Here is a 22,464-nt window from a genome sequence, read left to right on the forward strand (position 1 = left end):
TTTTGAGTGTTTTCCCAGAGTTCCGGAGTCTGTGGCATAGCTGTGCGTCTCCTGAGGTGCACTTGGACTGCTTTTATAGTCTCGGTGAGGAGCGTGGGCTGAAGAAAACCCCCCTCAGCCCGTCATCAGCCCGAGTAGGAATACCGTTGAGGGTCAGCTAAGATCAGTGGAGGGGAAAGAGTGACAAAAGGAGGCAAAACGAAGAGGCAAAGCAGCATCGCACAGGTTAAGAAGAGCTTCAAACGTCGCGGCACAAACGGGATCAGCTCCTGTTGGGAAAGAGAGCAAGAGTTTCAGAAAGAGAGAGGCATTTCATTTGTAAACTCTATAAACTCTTCAGTACTTGAGAGCCAATCCAGAACTCTTCAATCAATCCTGATACTTTTGGGCTTCCAGGACAAGCTGTGTCGGTTTTTCCTGCTCAAGTTCCTTTGCAGTTAACAGCCATGCAGGTGTCCTTCGCGTGTACGGATCACGGGTTGAAGGCCCCGCGCACCAGCGAGCCGAGAGGACATTTAGATGCGGGACGCGGCGGGTTTTTCACCTTCCAGCTCACTTATTCTGGACGGGGTTTGGGAGGGGGTCTAGTTCCATTTTGGAGTTTCAGGAATACATCAATCGTCCGGTTTTGAGTGTTTTCCCAGAGTTCCGGAGTCTGTGGCATAGCTGTGCGTCTCCTGAGGTGCACTTGGACTGCTTTTATAGTCTCGGTGAGGAGCGTGGGCTGAAGAAAACCCCCCTCAGCCCGTCATCAGCCCGAGTAGGAATACCGTTGAGGGTCAGCTAAGATCAGTGGAGGGGAAAGAGTGACAAAAGGAGGCAAACCGAAGAGGCAAAGCAGCATCGCACAGGTTAAGAAGACACAAACGGGATCAGCTCCTGTTGGGAAAGAGAGCAAGAGTTTCAGAAAGAGAGAGGCATTTCATTTGTAAACTCTATAAACTCTTCAGTACTTGAGAGCCAATCCAGAACTCTTCAATCAATCCTGATACTTTTGGGCTTCCAGGACAAGCTGTGTCGGTTTTTCCTGCTCAAGTTCCTTTGCAGTTAACAGCCATGCAGGTGTCCTTCGCGTGTACGGATCACGGGTTGAAGGCCCCGCGCACCAGCGAGCCGAACAAGCAGAACACGTCGAGTCCGAACACGGCCAGCGCAGCACGGGCACGGTTCCGAACGGTGGCGCTGATCGCCCGAAGCCTGGGCTCCTTTGCGCACAGGCACCACATTTCCCTGAAAGAGTCAACTGGAAAACTCACTGGCATGAAGTACAGGTACAGAAAACTTCTGGCAACCACCGAAAATTTGATGATAACATTGTAAAATATCAGTTATGACACAGTTTGAGTGTGTCAATTGAGAATTCAGTTTTAACACCGACAGGTATAGTTTTGATAACTCTGATCTTTGTTATTATTTTTATTCTCAGAAAGACATGCAAAATGTTTCTATAAAAATAGCAGTTTACTCTGTGAATGTACAGATTTTACAACTTGTTCTAGTAAACCCTGTCCTTGAAATCTTAAGCGGATATTTCATCCAAAAAAATTAACATTTTGTTAATTTACTCACCTTCATGTTGTTTCAAACCTGTATGCATTTCTTTCTTATGTACAACACAAAAACAGATATTATGAAGAATGTTAATAACCAAAAAGTTCTGGTTCCCATTAACTTCCACAGTATATTTTGTTACAGTGGAAGTCAATGGGTACTGAAACGGTTTGGTTCTTTAAAATATCTTCTTTTATGTTCCACAAACGAAAGAAAGTAATGCAAGTTTGAATTTCGTTTTGCGTGAACTTAAATGTTTAGTTTTTGTTTAATGGAGTGTTTAATAAAGTGAGTTGGTGGAGTGATTGATGAAGTGAAAAGTAAATTGTGATTGGCTCCATTGTGAACAGTAGATTACTTTATTACGCACTCAACACAAACAGTGGTTTCTCGTCTTGTGTGTGGAATACTGCATTGGAGGAAAGGCTGCAGAGAGCTGAAATATTTGGGGGGGGTGTGTGTGTGTGTGTGTGCGTGTGTGTGTGTGTGTGTGTGTGTGTGAATTTGAGAGGGAGGTGTGAACTAATGGTTTTTGTGCTGGAAATAATTAATTGCATCTGAGACACAAGTATACCACAAGCATGCAACAGTTATCACATATCTGCTAGTTTCCATAACGACAGAGAACTAGTGGTTTTCCTGCACTTTACTCTAATTGGACACATTAGCTGTTGGACAGGGGTCATAATTGGGCAGTAGGGTAAACCTGATCACCCTCGGCTGACATCCAGCTTCACGCACTCATGTTTGACATTTATTACTTTTCTACACTTTCATTGAATTAATTGTGTGATTAAAAGTCATGTGGAAATTAGTTTATCCTGATAATTTGAAATAAGATTTTGATGTACTATGAAAACATACGGTCACTTTCAGAACAGATATTATACATATTATAATTCCTGAACAGCAGAAGAATTAATGATAAAATTCAATGTAGGGAAACCTTGTGCTGTTCTCGGTTGTTTGTAGCTCCCACTTCTATAACCTTTCCGAAGGATTCCAGTGTTAGGAAAGTGTGGCTGAAGCTTATTTTTAACCAGATCCATGTTATTTTAATTTTGAGAGTTTATGTGGCACATTTCAGCAAGGATTGTTTTGTGAACGTCACAAGGTAATGCTGGCATTGCAGAGAGGTTGTTATTGAAAGATGGAGCAGTGCAAACTACATCAATCCTGTGCTCAGTGTGCACAGAGCTGTTCATTTTACTGTTTAAAGGGACAGCAGTTAGATAGGTTATGTTTTTGAGAAAGGGTGAGAAAATAGCCATCCAAAACTAAATTATGACTACAATTATGATTTTGGTGCAACATTATACATTATTTGCATCATATCATATATGAATCATTTTATATAATATATTTATACTGTATATATATTATATGCACATGAACCTTTTTTTAAATAACAATGTGAATATAAGCATGAAAAAGCAGAGGAGACTTTTTTTAACCTTATTTTGACTTATTGAGGTCATAGTCAAATCACATAACAAAACAAGACATTTCAAACCATCAGAGGCTTGCAGGGCACAACTTCTTGCAGAGAATTCTTATAGGTTGTTTTCACAGGGCAAGGTTACGCTTGAGTAATGGCCCTCTGTTTATCGGATATCCCGGAGAACAAATATCTGTCTCTGTGGTTTAATCAGCTGTCACTCACTGTGATTTAATCTTTAGAAATAGCAATTGCTCTGACAGCGTAGAACCTCGGGTGTTTTTGTAAACATCACATTTGTGTAGAAGAAGTGCTGCTTACATTTTAATATCTTTCTGTTGCATAAGAGTGTGTGCCTTTGATTTAGATTGTGTGTTTGAAGTCAGTGGTCAGAATGAATGTATTTGAATAATGTGAGACATGGAAGTAAATTGCTGTTCCATCTCTGGGTTTGTTCTGCTCAGGGTCCAAACTTAATGTGCCAATGGCAAATATCGAGAAAATGTACAGGCCATTAATATGTTTTACTGTATTTTGCATAATTTCCTTATTTTACTTTTTCCATTTTTTATGAAGCATCATATACTGGATAATTTTGTTCCTCATTTTAGTCAGGTTCAGACTTTATTTGGGTTGCATAACCATAGGAATGTGTCACTGCATGGAATAAATCATAAAAAAAAAATTTACTTTTTATTTTATTTTAAAATTACATATTATATTATATATTATAGTATAAAAAATAGCATAACAGTAAAAACTAGAATTCCTATATTGTGCTTAAGCTGTATTATTTTGGAATTCTGAAAAATGTTACTGTCAAATTCAATTTACTCTCCAAAACAAAAAATATTGCTCTCATTTCAAAAGTTTGTCATCATAACCCTGTCTGTCCTATAACAAATCTGGGCAGTAAGGCTTTTTTCAGTGTTCTCGCTCTCTTTCTGTCTCACTTGCTCCGAATTTATAAATGACAAGAAACCTTAAGATACAGTTTAAAACATTGATGTCCACATATTTGTAAAGGCCATATGTTAGTGTGTCCAAGGGATTAAGCATTAGCATTGTGTGTGTATTTGTATCTCTCTCTTTCATTTTCTCAATTAATAAAAGTGTAATTCTGCCTGGTATTTCTGAATTCCCAGCTCTAAAGCAAACAGTTGCAGTGTTTCATAGCTCACTGGCCAGTGCTGCAGTCCAGATGGGCAGTCGTGCTGTGTGTGTGTGTGTGTGTGTGTGCATTTTTCCTTGTCATTGTATTTGTGTGTGGGCTTCTGTTTTCTTGGCCATTGGCCTATTAGAAATCAATCAGTGTATGTGTTAGTTTCATTTAGCTTGTAAGCATTTTTCTTCACACCATAATGGTCCGTTGTGCACATGTGTGTTATTGCGATCTTAGATCTATCAATCTATCTATCCATTGTTAGTTAGTTAGAAGGTAGGCAGGTAAATTATATGTTTTAAGCAACATTAGGGTGAGTAGATGATTATATCATTTTCATTTTGAGTGAACTATGCCTTTAATTGTCAGATGAGCTCTGGGCTGCTCAGACACTGCTGAGGGACTAAACCTGATTTTGCTGGAGAGAGAACTGAGGACTTAGAAAATCTCTTCCTGCTCACAGTTACCCATCTGTTAATAATCGTATTGTGTTATTCATTTGCTGATGAGGCTTAATAGTTTTGTTTTTAAAACGATTTCATTTTTATTAAAAGACTGCACGCATACATTCACACACACAGTGGTAATATTATTCAGATCCCACCCGCACGCACACACACAGTAGTTCCCCTGACTGCTCTAAATTCGTTATCAATTCTGTTTTACGATGGATGACTACAGTATCACTAATGAGGCTTCACACTCACACACACTCTCACAAGCTCGTACTCCTACAACAGTCTTGCTGAAATGCTTTGGACGCATCCTTTTAACGGTCATACTGATAAATATTCAAGTGCTTCTCTTTTATCTGTCAGGTCCTCCAAATGCTGCATGTCGTTAGTTTATTAATAAAACCCTTACAAAAAAGTACTGTGACGTGCCAGAGTACTTTAGTATAGTATTTTTGATGCATGATACATGGTGTTTTGGATATGGTACTGTACCATGGTACTACCATAGTACACTAGCGTTCTAGAGTTTGGTGTCAGTTCAATATTTTTTCATGAAAAAAAACCCCACATGAAATCGATCACTGTGAGAAATCACAGTAAAGAAATGTATGAGGTAAAAATATTTTATAATATTACGGTTTTACTGTACTTTCGATCAAACCAGTGCAGCATAGTGAGCATAAGAGACTTCTTTCAAAAACATTTAAAAATCTTAAAGACTCCTACAGACAAACTTTTGAATGGTAGTGTGTTTTGAACGTTTACTATGTTAGTAATATGGTATTCTCGGAATACCATATAAAAACCATGATCCATGAATTTCAGTAAAAAAATGGTTTGTACCATGGTACGGCAGTGGTATCACATGTACTGCTATGTTATTTTTATATATAGCATGGCACTGAAATTCATGTATCATGGTACACAGTTTATGGTACTCCAAGGTACTTACAAAAATACCAAGGTACTACTAAGGTATTCTGAAAAATAAATACCATGGTAACATATCCAAAAAACCACGATGTTAGTAATGGTATTACCATGGTTCACGGTAAACCATGACACTATGATAGTGTCTAAAATGTGGTACCAATTAAGTTACCATGGTACCATGTTCAGAATAACATGTAATTTCTATGGACACATGGTGATACCACACCTCGTAACTGATAGATGTGATTCTGTGTTTTTGTGTTATGTGTGTTTTGAGCATCCAGTCAAACACATGTACAAAAAATCAGACCTGCTTTCCTGTCAAGACACATGTTCTTCATACACCTTCGTCTCTACGGTGTCAATTAAATGATTCATACAGTTTCCATTGGCTTGCTGAGGCATTTCTGAGCTCTTCTGTCATGCAGTGTCTCAGTTCTTCAGCTCTCTGACTCAGCTTGCTGTGATGAGGAAGGATCTGTTGACACCCAACAGTGTGCGTGTCTGCTACCCGGAAAAAAGACAGGCCTACACACCCATCACGCGGAGAACAGGGAGTTTTAAATTATATATGTCTGCAGCTGAGAATGTGCTGTGGTTGTAATGTCACACAGACTAATAATGGCTGGGAAAACAAAAGACAAAAAATATTGATAGGCCTACACACCCATCACGCGGAGAACAGGGAGTTTTAAATGATATATGTCTGCAGCTGAGAATGTGCTGTGGTTGTAATGTCACACAGACTAATAATGGCTGGGAAAACAAAAGACAAAAAATATTGAGTGGGAGATTATGTTTGGTGACATCCATCGCTTTTGCAACAGCTGCATCGCTGTGAAGGATGAAGATGCCATTTATAAAGACTACAGATTTGTCTTATTTGAAAAGGCAATAATCTGAGAAGCTTGACCTGACCTGCAGGGACAAGATAGAATGATTAAGTAGGTCTTTTTTTTTTACAGAGTGTATCTGTTAATTTTGTTTCATGCTTACCCAGATCATTTAAGGGGATGATACGCAGAAAGTTGGAGACGGATCTGTTTGGAAGGGAATGTGAACTGTGCATGCCGATTTGATATTCTCACCATAAACTGAAAACCAGGGGGTGGGTGTCCGTGAGCCAAAATCAATGTTCTTGGTTTCCCTCCAAATGCATACTAACTAATATTCTGCGATTGCTTCACAACCGCACAGAAATATTCAAGTACCATGTCTGGTTGTTCCTCCTAAAATAATTCCCCAAAATGCAGAAACTCCATGTTGATTGTCTTATTATGATTCAAAATCAGGTTCTGAGACTGGCAGGTTTGGATCCAGACATCAGGAGCGGTTGCTCTGGTATTTTTTAACTAAAAAGAGAATGTGAGCGGTGCAAAACCCGCCACCACGATGTTAAGGTGTTGTGGGTGGTTGCCAGGATGTTGCTATGTGGTTGTTAAGGTGCTCAGAGTGGTTTTTCATGATCTGCTCTGCGTTTGCTTGGATTCTCTGAGTGTCTCTATGATTTTGCCGTCAATAAATATGGCTCAGATCCCTCCTTCAATGTAAGTATGGTATTTTTCATCTACCTTTTGAAAATTGTAAATCCAATTGCATAGAAAAACAATATCACAACCTCTCCTCAACAATACACATTATCTGAAGTGTCGTTTAGTTCTGTAGCACAAGCAAATTACATGCCAAAGTTTATTGCTTCAGTGTTTGTTCAGATGGATGGATGGATACATACGATGGATGGGTGGATGGATGGATGGAAGGATAAACGGCCAGATGGATACTATAGATGGATGGATGGATGGATAGATAGATAGATGTCCTTCCTGCATTCAGTAAAACACACACCAACTGTTCATCATAATTACAGGAAGCAAACAATCATTTAAGTAATTTGAGGACAGTAGTGGTGAACCTAGAACAATTTGATTTGTGGTGAAGAGCTGAGGTGTGGGTTTAAAGTGAATGAGGTGTTATCTCTGACTCAGTCAGGCATTAAGAGGGAGCCACATATCAGAGTAGAGGAAATTTTAATGTTGGAGGAGTTGAAATGGATTGCTGAGGTTTTACTGTAGATTGAAACCAGGGCTGCTGTTAAAGTTACATCCTCACTCTGATGAATAGAACTGTGGCTAATGTATTTTATATTGTAGCCAATAAGATGATCTTAATAGGAGGCTAAAACCATAAAAAGATCAGATCCACGACTTTGGGGCATAAATACCAGCCGGTCATTTTGTGTGGGTGCATTCACATGTACTTTTTAAAGCTATTAAAGAGTTTTGTTCTCTGATAATAACTATCTTAAATCACTGAAGTGCTGTAAGAGTCACAACGGTCTCTATGGATCAAGTATTCAGTTGTTGTCCACACTGAGAGAAAGTTAAAATGGTTTAACTTTTTGGACTCTATGTCCAAAAAGAAGGTCCATTAGTCACATGCACCATAGTGGGAGGTCATGAATGCTTTTTTGAAAACCAAATAGCAGAAACATGCTTGAACAGTTATTACCTTAGAGGTGGCTTTTTAACATTTTAATTTTACTTTAACTTTTAAAATAAAAGTGTTCAGTGTACAATGAAAACATTTCAGCGTGTATTCATTCATGAACCTGTCACAGTTAAACGTTATTGAAGGTTGGGTCTTCATCAAAGCATTTTCTGAACATTTTTAAGATTTTCTAATTATAAGGATGCATACATACAGTACCTATTTTATTAAAAAAAATTTACTTTATAATGTGTATTTTTCTTATGAAAATAAAATAAAATATCATAAAGGCACTAGAGGCACAGTATGTTATGTCTTTGATAACAGTTTTTCCCACTCTCTCTCTCTCCACAGGAATCTTGGGAAGTCAGGACTGCGAGTATCATGCCTTGGACTCGGTAAGCATTTTTTGATTTATAAACCAGCAGCCATTAACCATAAAACACCAAAAGGTCGCACTGAATATAAGTACTATAGATCAGTGATACGTTCACACAATGTGTTTCAATGAAGTGCAGGCAACAGCGTGTGTTTGAAGAGTCACATGATCTCGAAAAAGTTGTCCTCCCTCCATTCATATTTAATTTATCATGAATTAAAACACAAGCTCACTAATTGCCTCACACACTCCACACACAGCAGGAGAGTGATGGGTTGAAGCTTAATTTATTCTCTGTTCCCTTTTATTTTTACGAATAGATGGTTTTGTTAACAAGCCTTGTGAACTAAACACAATGACTGTATAAATCTGTTGTTGACTTCTCTTGAGATATAAACGCAGTGTGGCTTAAATAGCAGGAGGTTCTAATGCTACAGGACTCATGCATGACTACGCAAGAGAGCATGTTTGATTCAGTTCATTCCAATTTGTGCGTTTATTTTTATCGCTATAAATCAATGCAAGACACACAAGAAAATTACAGAATCAGTTCATTAATTAATTAAATGCAGGAATTGTAATGGTGTGTTAAAAAATTCAGTTTATGTTTCACCTCCAAGAGCAAACCATCTCTGCTCTCATGAAAACCATAGGGCATTGGAAACGGAATTGGTTGGTGTGGACTGAACTAGGATAAGTGAACTGGCTTTTATTGTTGTCATACTAAAGGCTTTCAGTAAGAGCATTGAGGAACAAACAGCTGCTATTCCACCATAAAAAAAAGCCCTGGACTTATCTTCACAACACATTTCCAAATGGTGTCTCTCTTATCCTAGATCAGATTCTTCCTCTGTATGAGTCCTTCCTCCTTCCTGCATCCAAAAATACAATTTTAAAATCTTATGCTCACCAAGGCTGCATTTAATAATAAAAAAAACAGTAATATTGTAAAATATTATTACAATTTAAAATAACTGTTACATGAGTTGCATTGCATGAAGTTGCTGTCAGCCGAAATGGTCAAACTCTCAATAGCCCCTTTCGAATAGTAATACCAGTAAATTGCCATAAAATTACTGGAACGTCCTTACCAGTAAATACAAAAATGCGCTGTTCACAACGGTGTTGGGTGTGTAAACATCGAGGTATATGAGGTCAGTGTTTGTTGATGTTTTAATTTTTATGTCAAATGTTCACATTCATGCAGCTGCTTTTGGCCCAGAGACATCGTATTAGACGACTTCAAACTGAACTACACAACATGGAGTAAATGTCTCATCTACATCAGAATGTTATGATTGGCCCTGAATGTTATGAGCGTTCTGAACTTGTATGTGCTCATACCGGTAATCTTGTTCTGCCGGTAATTTACTGGTAATGTTACAACTTCTCATAACGGTAAATTGCCGGAACGAATTTACCGGTATTTTTGAAAAGGTCCTGTTCACACATGATGAAAGGGGCTAGTGAATGTGAATGAAATGGATTTAAGTGGCTTTTAATGTTATTTATTTGCAAATGCTTTCTGTATTATTTTAGCACACAATTGAGTACGCAAATCAGCAAACAGAGCAAACATGCTCACAAAAAAGCTGTGCTGAATGAAACTTGCGACTTTTGAGAATAAAACTCAACCAATCAAGGAGCTCGCACCTGGTTATTCACTGGTGGTTAGTGATTAAGATGCAGATTTTGGTGCTGAAATGTTGTGCGAAAGTGCCGCAACTCACCCTTCAGTGCTGTTATTTTCCTGAGACGTCAAAGGACATTGCTCGGGGTCAGACATCACGAACATTAGCCACTTGATCAAACACAACAAAAGCACTGCAGGCTGATAAGATTTCAGTGCTTCAGACATGCACTCCACTGAATACATGAGGACAGCTTTCAGTGGAAACCACCAAAGCTGCAGTAATTTTTTATATGGGATTGTGTGTCCACATGTGCATGTATAAATGTATGTTCGTGTTCATGTACGTCAGTGGTGTTTGCCCAAAGGCTATGATGGAAGCACAGTGGAGCTTTTAAAAATGTCATCAAAAAATGACATATTTATTTATGTACAAATTATCTATATATTTCTATAAATCTATAAATACTGTAAAATATACATTTAAATAAAATATATTAAATACATTTAATCTGTTAACTGTCACTACTAGCGAGCTTGACACTAATTTTTTATTGCCTTTTCTCCATCACATATTTTAGTAATCATCCTAAATTAGACATCATTTGTGAGCTTAAACATTCAAAATTCATCCTGTGAAAACCGTTTTGAAATTGAACATTGTTACCATAGGAATGGTACTTTAAATCCCTTTAGCAGGCTCCTCCCCTTGGGTGTCGTCAAGTATCATATTACAGAATTTACTACAATATTTCATAGTTACAACTTTCTCTAATCTTTCTAACACATATCGTTTGAAAGGTCTGAGTCTCAAGATTCCAAGATTTGTGATGGAAGTAATACTGTGACAGAGATTTATAAGATAAATGCACCAAAAAATGTGGGTGTCACCTGGTGGTTATTTTGGTATAGTGCTTAAACAAAATCTCGCAGGAACCTCAATTTTTGTGATATCAACTTAAAATTTGGAACATAACTTACTTAGAGATATGGATTTGATTTAATAGCCGTTTTAGATTCAAATATATTTTGTAAAATATTTATTTTAATTTAAAAATGTTTAAAATTTCATTCATTACATTCATTTGCTAATGTAAATTAATATAAAAAAAAATTTCAATCAGCTCTAATACATGGGGAGATCCAGGATTAAGCAGAATGAGCTTGTTATTCCCTTGTTTCTCTCAGTTGTTGAGCTGACGAAGACCCTGGTTCACACCGTTGTTCACAGTAGCTGTACACATAAAGTTATCTGGCAGCATACGAAACATAAGAAAGGCGCCAAATGTTCCTTATCGTTACGCAGGTGTCACCAAGGGAACGTAACACTTGCAAACGCCCACACTATTTCCTAATTTATCCTACAACCCATGAGTGCTTGATCGCCATGGGAACAGCTGATCACCCCCGACGGGTTCCCTTACCCTGAAACACAGTCTGGTGTCTCATGGGATGCTAACAGATCCCATAATATTGAAGCCAAGGACACCAGTGCTTGCTGGAGAGATGCTCAACCCGCAGCCGGGGTGAGTTTTAGGGTGATAGTAGGTGATTGTGACAAGGACGTGGGGCAGTGACTGCAGAGTCTTATCCTGACAGCAATGAATCATGGGTGCTTTAGACTGCTGGCAGTGTCAAGGCCAAGAATCAACCTAATTTTTGTCTCTTTCTTTGTTGAACTGAAGTATTTATTTTTGATGGTGTAAATATCCCTATCAAAAAGCACATATATAAATAAATATTTAAATATATATACATGAAATAAATTAATACTTTTGTTCAGCAAGGACACATTAAATTGGTCAAAAGTTACAGTAAATCATAAATGTTACAAATAATTTTTCTGTTTTAAGTAAATGCTGTTCTTTTGAACTTTCCATTCATCAAAGAATCCTGAAGAAAATCTCGCTTTCCACAAAAATATTAAGCAGCAACTGTTTCAACAATGATAATAAGAAATGTTTATTGTGCACCAGATAAACAACATATTAAAATCAAAACTATTTATTTTAAATTTTAATAATATTTAACAATATTAAAAAATGCAGGAAAAAGTTAGAAAGTGAGTTTTAATGTTTTGACTCCTGATTTTCATGAAAAAAGTAATAATTCTAAAAATAAATAGATAAATAGTTTTAATAAATGGTTTGCATCCTATACAAATCAGCACCATTATTATTATATCATATTGAATGAAATGAACAGGGAAATGTTGATTTGTTTACATCAGTATATGAGTGACAGGTAGACACCACATCCACTAAACAACAGTTACGTTTCTGGAAATGTCACTGAACTTATTTTTTTAAATTCTTCTTTAACTGGTATTATTACTGTAAAACATTCAGAATCAGGTCTGTTTCTCATTCTAATATGTTTGAGCGTTTCTGTGACAGTCACCAGAGCAAATAAATCAAGCTCTACTTGGAATAAAAACTCTGACTCACACTCCCTCTCTTTCTTTTGATTTCTTTCTCTCTCTTAGGCACGTGGGTGACATTTGGGGGACAGATTTCGGATGAGGCGAGTATTGAAAATTTTTATATTCATAACCTGAAAATGAACTTAACTCATAGCATAGATATATTCGAAAACAATTAATCTAGAGGGTAAACAATCTATTTACTCATAATAAATTATTTTGTAATATAATTGTTGAATCAGTTTTTGTTTTGTTTCGTTTTTACCCATTATTCTCATTTCTAAATCCACTCTAGCCATTATCACAAATTGGTCAGATAAGCATGTTCTGTGTTGACAGTCTTGGCAGAGAAGAAGGCTCGTAGACACATCATGCTGTGGTCTTCCGCATTATTCAAACAATAACATCATTCTGCCAGTGCCCCTTTCTGACACTCACCCAGGGCAAATGCACATAAATACTAGCGTCTCTTACATCATAAAAGTCCCTGCAGCAACAACTTCCACCACAAGCCTGTCTTTCCCCAGAGGCGGAGTCTCCTCTATTGTCCAATCATCCTTCTTGTCCAATCAAATTATGCGAGATGCGGACATCCCCGTTCGGTCCCCTTCTCCACATGTCATAAGTCATTACATCAGCAGCTGAACAGACGGTTGTTCCTCATCTGTCTGCCAATATACAACTACACTGACAGAACGGATCACTGTCACTCATCCTGACAGTTCTCCATCAAAGAGAGCTAGAGAGTGATTGTAGAGAATGCAGAGGTTTTAGCCACCATGTCAATTGTTCTGTCAACAGAAGGTTCAACTCTGACATGAAGATCATTGTATTATTACAGCAGTTACACAAGAAAAACAGATGCTCTTTTAGAATGCTGTCATGTGCAGGTTGCCATAAAAGATATAAGACATGAGAGCTATAGTCAAACATGTCCATCTAGTGCACATTTACGTAGAAAAACAATGGAAAAGCAGCACAGTCTAAATTGTGACCTTGGACCACAAAACCAGTCATAAGGGTCAATTTTTCGAAATTAAGATTTATACATCATATGAAAGCTGAATAAATAAGCTTTCCATTGATGTATGGTTTGTTAGGATAGGACAATATTTGGAAAATCTGGAATCTGAGGGTGCAAAAAAATCTAAATATTGAGAAAATCGCCTTTAAAGTTGTCCAAATGAAGTTCTTAGCCATGCATATTACTGATCAAAAATTAAGTTTTGATATATTTACGGTAGGAAATTTACAAAATATATTCATGGAACATGATCTTTACTTAATATCCTAATGGTTTTTGGCATAAAAGAAAAATCAATAATTTTGACTCATACAATGTAATTTTGGCTATTGCTACAAATATACCCCAGCGACTTAAGACTGGTTTTGTGGCCCAGGGTCACAATTCAAAATGCATTCTGCATGAACCGTCCCTAAGGTTGCGTTTTAAGGCTGTTTCATATGGGTAATGAAGACTCATGTGTCTCAGTAATTTAAGAGCTTGTGCTTTTAAATCTTGAAAACAGTTTTGATACTGCAGTGCAGTTTTAATTGATCTCATCCTACTTCATGACTAGCTGTTACTGTATATAAAATGATGAGCACAATTTTTAAAGGATACATTTACAAAGCATCCACACATAATAGTAAACTTGTGTTAACTTATTATGTGCATGAATGCCATTATGCTCATTACGTCTGCCTGAAAATCTGTCCATAAAGGCATGTATTATTTTTTTCTGCACCATGTGACAAACAATGTGAGGTGTAAAGAATGAAATCACCGTCAGATGCTATTAATTCCATGCCATGCTATGACACATACTGTATTCCTATATACATAGTGACAAGCGGGCTTTAAATACCAGGATGGAGCCAAGTGTTTGGAGGGGAGGGGTTGAAAAATAACAGTCAGTGCTCTGTGAAATCAACTGAAAAGGAAAATTGTTTCACGGGCAGAGCAAGCTATTGCATTTTGATGAAAATTTACAAAGATAAACTGTTTTTCTCTAGAATAACATGCATTTTCTGATCCTGTTCTGTCCCTCTCTCCGCATCGCTTCCTATCCTAACTGCACTGTCCATATGAATAAAAGTGACAAAAAATTCTGCAAAGGTTCAAAACAATATGTCTAAAAAGTACAAATCCAGCTCAACCCTGAATTTGGTTTGGACAAATTAAATGTGATGGACATAAATGTTAGAAAAATGCTTCACATGACAGTGAATCATGTGAAGTGGATTTAAAGGTGGGGTAAGCGATTTCTGGTAGCCAATGTTGACGTTTGAAATCACCAAAACAAACACGCCCCTACCCCAAAAGGGTCTCGCCCCTATTTTGATAGCTCCGCCCCACACATAACGTACGCAACCCAGACAACGATTAGTTCTGTGAAACAAAGCAAAACCAATATTACACCATGTCTACACTGGACACGAGTGGCGCGGTGTGACAAAATACTATAGAACTCATTATAATCAGTGATGCTGTCTACACCATATAGATATACTTATATACATATCTATGGTCTACACTGGATGCGGCGCGGCACGACACGACAAATCCCTGACAGAAAACAGCTGCTGCGTTCTATTTATGACGTATTGACATACATTTCAAATGATTTTCAACGGTTGCTTTGTCACGTCCAGTGTACTACATACTTTAGCTGTTGCGGCACAGACACGGTGTTACTCACCTATCGAGAAGAAACAAAGCAACCTCGGAGTCCGATCGCAGGCCTTCCGCTCCTTGAGTTCTCTCCAGCGCTGGAAAGCTGATCCGATATTTACACGGGTCCTACTTCTTGCCTTATTGCCTTAAGCCTTCTTTTGTTCCGCAGACGTTTTTTTCCTCTTTTGTTTTTTATCCGCCATTTCTATCTTTCTGTCGCTCGGCTTGGCTAATGTCCGTCCCGTGCACTGAATGCTCTCTCCTCCACATCATGAGTAGACACGCCCCTTACTGCTGACTGGCTACAAGTTTGTTTTGCTATTCGGCCCAAATCAGTTTTCTAAAGCGTTTTTGAAAAATCGCTTACTCCACCTTTAAGCAGCACTGTTTTCAGAAAGGTAAGCACTCAGTTATCCGTTTACACACACTTCTGAGCTCTCTGCAATGCTGACTGACAGCTGAGTGCTTGATATTGGTGTGTGTGTGTGTGTGTGTGTGTTTTGCAGGTGGCAGAGCAGCTGATGACTATAGCCTATGAAAATGGGGTTAACCTCTTTGACACTGCAGAGGTCTATTCAGCTGGGAAGTGAGTTTGACCTTTGACTTACAGCAAAACAGAGTGGCTAAATCCATCCAGACACCTTCAGCATACTATCTAACTAATCTAAATCTTTCATACTAGAACCTATTAAATGGATAGCATCAAGTGCAAATTGGGATTCAGCCAGTGCATAAGAGCACAAATAATCCTGGATTACAGTCCATCCTGTAAACTTCAGATCCAAACTTGCCAAGCTGATTTATCTAAACCTGTTAGAGGAAGCAGAAGGGAATTCACTATGATTGAATTGCACCCACTGATAGCATAATTTTTGCACACATTGCTTTTGCACCAAATTCACTAAAGGAATTATGCATTCAAGTCGAGATGCACACAGCCACAAATTTAGTGCTAAATGCAATTTGCATGGATACATTTTTAGGTTTGCTGGCCAGTTAGGTAGTGCATGGTGCTACAGACTAGAGTGGTCATATTTTTCTGTAGCTGTACATCATCACTCTACCACTGTCATAAGGCACCTTTAAAATGGCAAATGTCTGGATACGTGCCTGGTTTTAATGCTTTTCTCCATTCTTTGAGCATACTTTGATGAATTACTGCTGTCATGATCACTAGAAAAGTACACTAACATTCATTTTAAATAAGCTTTAAATTTCCTCCAGCTTTCTATAGACAGTACCCATAGCTCAACGTTAACTGCATCAGGCAAATAGCGCTGACGCTTGTGAATCTGGCGACTTCTATAATGAAACTCATGCATACAAAGGAGGTGTGTTTACCCTGAAAAAAATGACAGTAACTTTAAAGTATAAGATTAAATATATGCATAGCGTAGTGCTATAGTGAATTCACCTCACAGTGCCATGGAAAAAAAATCTCTCAAAGCAAGCACTCAAAATGTATCTTTCTTCTTCACAGGGCTGAAATAATCCTAGGAAACATTATCAAAAAGAAGTGTTGGAGGTATTTATCTTAGTTCTTTCATATTATCATTTTAATAATCAATTTCATTGGCCAAGAAATGTACAAGACCACTGCTTTCACACATAGTCCATAATCTGTGTGTGTGTGTGTGTGTGTGTGTGTGTGTGTACAGGAGATCCAGTCTGGTTATCACCACTAAACTGTACTGGGGAGGAAAGTGAGTATCTGTCTATCTGTTTTTTTTCTGCCATCTGTCTATTCATTCTGTCAATAAAATCTACTTTCATGTTCTCCATGAGATGTAGGCACTTCGATTTAGTCTGCTTATAAAGCTTTCTTTCTTTCTTTTTCTTTCTTTCTTTCTTTCTTTCTTTCTCTCTCTCTCTTTCTCTAGGGCAGAGACAGAGCGTGGGCTCTCTAGGAAGCACATTATTGAAGGTAGAGATTCTTCTTCTTTCGTCTAATTCCCCTGTCGTTTGTAATTGACCTGAACCTTTTTTTCTTCTTTTCTTTCTAGTTCCCTCCTCCTTTATTGATTTTTTCTCTCTTTCACTGCAGTAGACTGTATGTGGCCTCAGCACCCACACCAGCATTCATTCTTAAACAGTGTGAGATTCTTTCTCAATCCTTTCTGATAAACAATTATACAGTAACACATGCAAACCAAAATATTGATTCAAATACAGTATAGATACAGAAACCATTTACCTTCTACATTTATTACACTTCAAAATATCATTTTCATAATCTGAATGTTTTGTTGTTGTTTTGTTTTCCAGTAAACATGTCTTTAAAATAAGATACATGTACATGAAAATCATAATAAAGATATCAAGACAATCTTATTTTATTTATTTACTTACCTACTTCTTTACTTACATATTTAATAATTTATTCATTCATTTTGAGTTTATTTGTCTTAACCCATCCAATCTCAAGTCTGATGAATATTAAAAAATTAACAATTTAAAAAAAGATTTGATCACATACAAATTTAGCTGCCATTTTTTTAAAGGCTTTTCATTTGTTTGTAATGTATTTTTGTTTACCCATTGTTATAATCTGTATTTAATAATTTATTCATTCATTTTGAGTTTATTTGTCTTAACCCATCCAATCTCAAGTCTGATGAATATTAAAAAATTAACAATTTAAAAAAAGATTTGATCACATACAAATTTAGCTGCCATTTTTTTTAAAGGCTTTTCATTTGTTTGTAATGTATTTTTGTTTACCCATTGTTATAATCTCTTTTTAAAGAATGAGCTTGTGATTAATGGCAATAGTAATAAATGTTCCTGACACAACAAAGTATGTTAAACGACTTGCATCGCTGAATTCATATTGCCTTAATAGCCTCATGCATAATTAAAATGGCATATTTGCATATTCCGATTATCAACCACATGAAATTATAAGTGTTTGAAATCATAATCTTTAATTGAGTGCTTGCTCAAGAGTGGAAATCTATGTGTAATAATATTCAGATTTATCTCTGCTCTATTACTGTATTTCTATGAGACAGAGGCGGACGACTGATTTTCAGAGAGTTTAATATCTGTAATGCCATTTCTGTATCACTTTCAGATTGAGAAAATTCACTGTTTGTATTTCATGAAACTAATTGAATCATTCACATGCTGTGCTCGTCCCACCCTCCCTCCCTCCTGTTCTCCAAGTTATTTTTATCACTCCAGCTTGTGTGCAGTGTTCCTTTCTGGCTCGCCTCTCTCTACCCTCCTTGCTTGTGTTTGTTTGACATTGTTTGTGGGCTAGAAAGAAACGTCTGTTTATCCTCTATGTACTTTAAAAAAAGCTCCCAGCTAAGAATATCTCCTCCACAAACCCAGAAAATTCTGACTGATTAGAGCCGTGGAGGATGCAAGGGCGCACTCCGTGAGCACAGGCCTGATTAATGAGGCTGAGATTGGCTGGATTACAGTATTTTTGTGAAAGGAGGAGTGTGGGGTTTATCTGTCAGATTAATTTCAGTATGGCAGAGTAATCATGCCAGCGTCTGATCACCTGAAAGCTATCTGACAACTTTGTTTCAACACACCTGGTGTGTTTACGCTCTCTCTTTTTTCTCTCAGCCAAGATTTATTAGCATGACTGTAAAGTTTTGCCAGTTCATTACTTTCACAGTACTTAAATACCGGTGTATGAAATAAGAAAAGCTACAGTACAGTGTGTGTATTATTTGAAAGAAAAGCTTAAATAGAACGAAGAATAAATGTTTTTCGCGGAGTTCAGATGAGTGACCCCAAAAAGTATTTGGACACTTAAGCAGCAATCAAAAAATGTTTGAATGCCATTGCATTAAACAATAAAATGTCAAACCAAGTGGCATTTATTTAAAAGGTAAAACATCACAAGCACTTTTCATGCAAAACATTTGACAGAATAGATGTTTGTGAGGTTCACAACAGAACATTTTAAACAAATTAATACTTTTATTCAGCAAGGATGCATGAAATTGATCAAAAGTGACAGTAAAGACATTTGTAATGTTTAAAAATATTTCTATGTCAAATAAATGCTGTTGTTTTGAACTTTATATTCATCAAAGAATCCTGTAGCATGAGTTTCACAAAAAAATATTAAGCAACTGTTTCCAGTATTGATAATGATAAGAATGTTTATTGAGCATCAGATCATATAGAATGTTTTTTTTATGCTGCTGCTGACAATTCAGCTTTGTCATCACAGGAGTAGATTACATTTGAACATATATTAGGAAAGAAAACAGTTATTTTAAATTGTAATAATGTTTCACAACATTGCTGTTACTGTATTTTTGATCAAAAAAGTGCAGACTTTGTGAGCATAAGATACTCACCTAAACATTTGCAAAACAAATTTTACCGATCCCAAACTTTTGAACGGTGTACATAATTGTCTATACTTTTATGTGACATTTATTTTAAGTGTGGCTGAATTGCCTTTTTGGGGCCATGTTATGGTCTATAAGGGATGAAATAATATATTGGTCAATACGATAACCGCAAATTATTTTTGGGTTCACTGTTTTTATATATTTATATGTTTTATACAGTAAATATGTAATTTTTTACGGCCGATAACTAATATAATGGTCGATATTATACATCTGTACTGTTTTGTGTTCATAGTTAAAGTAATACCGGTTTTGAATTTCTACAAGTTTGAAACAAGCTTATAGTTCCAGTATCACCATTTTCACAATATTCTTGATAATTAAAAAAAAAAAGCCTATATTGGAAAGGGTGTGACGTGTGGCCAAGTATGGTGTCCCATACTTGGAATTTGTGCTCTGCATTTAACCCATCCAAGAGCACACACACAGCAGTGAGTAGTGAACAAACATGCACACACGCACACACACACACACACACACACACACAACACACCCAGAGCAGTGGGCAGCCAGTGCTGTGGCGCCTGGGGAGCAGTTGGGGGTTCGGTGCTTTGCTCAAGGGTCTCACCTCAGTTATGTTATTGAAGGTGGAGTGAGCGCTGGATATTCACTCCCCCCACCTACAATCCCTGCCGGACCTGAGACTTGAACCCGTGACCTTCAGGTTACAAGTCCGACTCTCTATCCATTAGGCCATGACTGCCCGATATCTATATATATTGGACGATATCATTATGGTCATTGATATACCCCTAGTCTATAGATAAACACAAATAAACATATTGCTTACAGTGCATAATATATGTTATGAACTGTCCCTCAGTGTTTGTTCTCTGTCTCTCTCTCTGTTTCTGAATGGGGCAATGATGTGACAGTCAGACTCAATCATTCATCCTTTTTCTGCTTCCTCATCGTGTTTCTCTTCCTCTTCTCTGGTGTCTACAAAGCTGTACTTTTCTAATCCTCTCTCAACTGCTCACCTGATCCTATTTTTGCTCTGTCTGAATTTCCTCTCTCCTCTCATCCCTCTATGTCTTTTCACACTTCTGGCTGTCAGATAGCAGCTAAGAATGAATGTAGGTCCTTAGGCAACTATATGAGATGGTGTCATCATTTTTAATCTTTCCTGTTTCATAGCTGAATGAAATTTAATTTACTTGCCCTCGTGTTGCTTCAAACCTTTTTTTCCCACAAAACAACAAATATTGTATTAGGCAGAATGTTTATACTGCTCTTTGAATGAAAGTGAATGGAAATTGGGGCTGTTTGAGCTCCAAAAATGAAAAAAAGCAGCATAGAATTATCACAAATGTGATTCATACAACTCGTGCATTATATTCCATGTCATATCCAAACCATTTGATAGTTTTGTGTGAGGAACAGACCAAAATTGAAGCTGTTATTTGATGAGCGTCTTTCCTACAGCATACTAAACGGATCCCAGACCATCTTTTCTAGTGGATTTAGATGCAGTTTTGGATTCACTTTCACACCAACCAAACAAATTATACTCTGAATACAAAAAAACATGCACATTTTCTTATGCTTTCTCTCTGTGTTTTCTCTCTGTAGGTCTGAAGGGTTCTTTGCAGAGGTTACAGCTGGAGTATGTGGATGTGGTTTTTGCCAATCGCCCTGATAGCAACACTCCTATGGAAGGTAGGTGAGGCTTAGGTCCAAAACAAGTGTCACTACACTGATGCTTCTAGCTTTGCAAGCTCTATTTTGTGCATCATTGCATTCTGAAATGGGTTAGAGGCAATTCGTAAAGAAATGCAAGTATGCATTGCTTGTATAAAACTGTCGCAAGAGCTTAAACTAAACTGTCAGCAAGTTTCTCTTTACTGTAATAGCAGTGCAGCAGTTTAAAGAGAGTCTTGGTGAGCAAGGTAAAGTTGATTTCTTTTAACCCAGCTACCTGAATAATGGCAGACATTTGAAGGAAAGTATTTGTTACCACCCAAGCAATGCTAGAACACAGTTTATGGACACTACTGTTCAAAAGTGTGAGATAAAATGTTTCTTGAAAGAAGTCTCTTATGCTCACCATTTATTTGATCAAACAGTAATATTGTGAAATATTATTATTTTTTTCCTATTTGAATATATTTTAAAGTGTAGTTTATTCTTGTCATGGCCAAGCTTTATATTTAGCAGCCATTACTTCAGTCTTCAGTGTCACATGATTCTTCAGAAATCATTCTAATAGGCTGATTTGCTGCTCAAGAAACATTTTTTTCTTATCAATGTTGAAACAGTTGTGCTGCTTAATATTTGTGTGGAATTCATAATACAGGATAATTTCAGAAATCTTTGATGAATTTCAAAATCTTTGATGAGTTCAAAAGGAAAACATTCATTTGAAAACAAAATCTTTTATATGTCTTTACTATCACTTTTAGTTAATTTAATGCATCCTTGCTGAATAAAAGCAAGCCTATTAAGTAGCCTATTCATTTCTTTTTTTAAATCCCGATGGCCCCAAACTTTGGAACGGTGTGTGTTTACTGTGACCCTGTGCTTGGGGCCTTGGCAAAAGTCACCGAAGTCTTTTTCTGCATACTAGGTCTAAATTGTGTGTGTGTGTGTCTGTGTGTGTAAAACAGGATGTAGGGTGCTATTTCCATACATCTCAGGAGGCCATTTTTTATAATCCCAGTCTAACCTCTCTCTCACTCCCTTTCAAATTCTGTGGCACTGCAGTGCTCAGGAAGTCTACTTCTTATAGTCTTCTCTCTCTCTCTCTCTCTCTCTCTCTCTCTCTCTCTCTCTCTCTCTCTCTCTCTCTCTCCCTCTCTCTCTCTCTCTCTCCATCTCTCTCTCTCTCTCTCTCTCTCTCCATCTCTCCATCTCTCTCTCTCTCTCTCTCTCTCTCTCTCTCTCTCTCTCCCTCTCTCTCTCTCTCTCTCTCTCTCTCTCTCTCTCTCTCTCTCTCTCTCTGTATCTCT

General features: G+C 37.3%; 1 protein-coding gene across 1 annotated transcript in view; it reads left to right on the forward strand.

Annotated features, from left to right (window-relative positions):
• The first annotated feature begins 875 nt into the window (after nucleotides 1–875).
• LOC107557878 (voltage-gated potassium channel subunit beta-1-like) overlaps nucleotides 876–22,464 on the forward strand; it is a 33,811-nt gene continuing 12,222 nt past the window's right edge. Inside the window, exons 1-8 of the mRNA XM_016241453.1 lie at nucleotides 876–1,271; nucleotides 8,381–8,424; nucleotides 12,521–12,558; nucleotides 15,641–15,720; nucleotides 16,615–16,659; nucleotides 16,793–16,837; nucleotides 17,015–17,058; nucleotides 21,089–21,175. Coding sequence (XP_016096939.1) covers nucleotides 1,057–1,271; nucleotides 8,381–8,424; nucleotides 12,521–12,558; nucleotides 15,641–15,720; nucleotides 16,615–16,659; nucleotides 16,793–16,837; nucleotides 17,015–17,058; nucleotides 21,089–21,175 — 598 coding nt within the window. The 5' untranslated portion in view covers nucleotides 876–1,056. The remainder of the gene's footprint in view (nucleotides 1,272–8,380; nucleotides 8,425–12,520; nucleotides 12,559–15,640; nucleotides 15,721–16,614; nucleotides 16,660–16,792; nucleotides 16,838–17,014; nucleotides 17,059–21,088; nucleotides 21,176–22,464) is intronic.

The sequence above is a fragment of the Sinocyclocheilus grahami genome, unplaced genomic scaffold (genome assembly GCF_001515645.1).
Source record: "Sinocyclocheilus grahami isolate Dianchi unplaced genomic scaffold, SAMN03320097.WGS_v1.1 scaffold622.1, whole genome shotgun sequence".
NCBI lineage: Eukaryota > Metazoa > Chordata > Actinopteri > Cypriniformes > Cyprinidae > Sinocyclocheilus > Sinocyclocheilus grahami.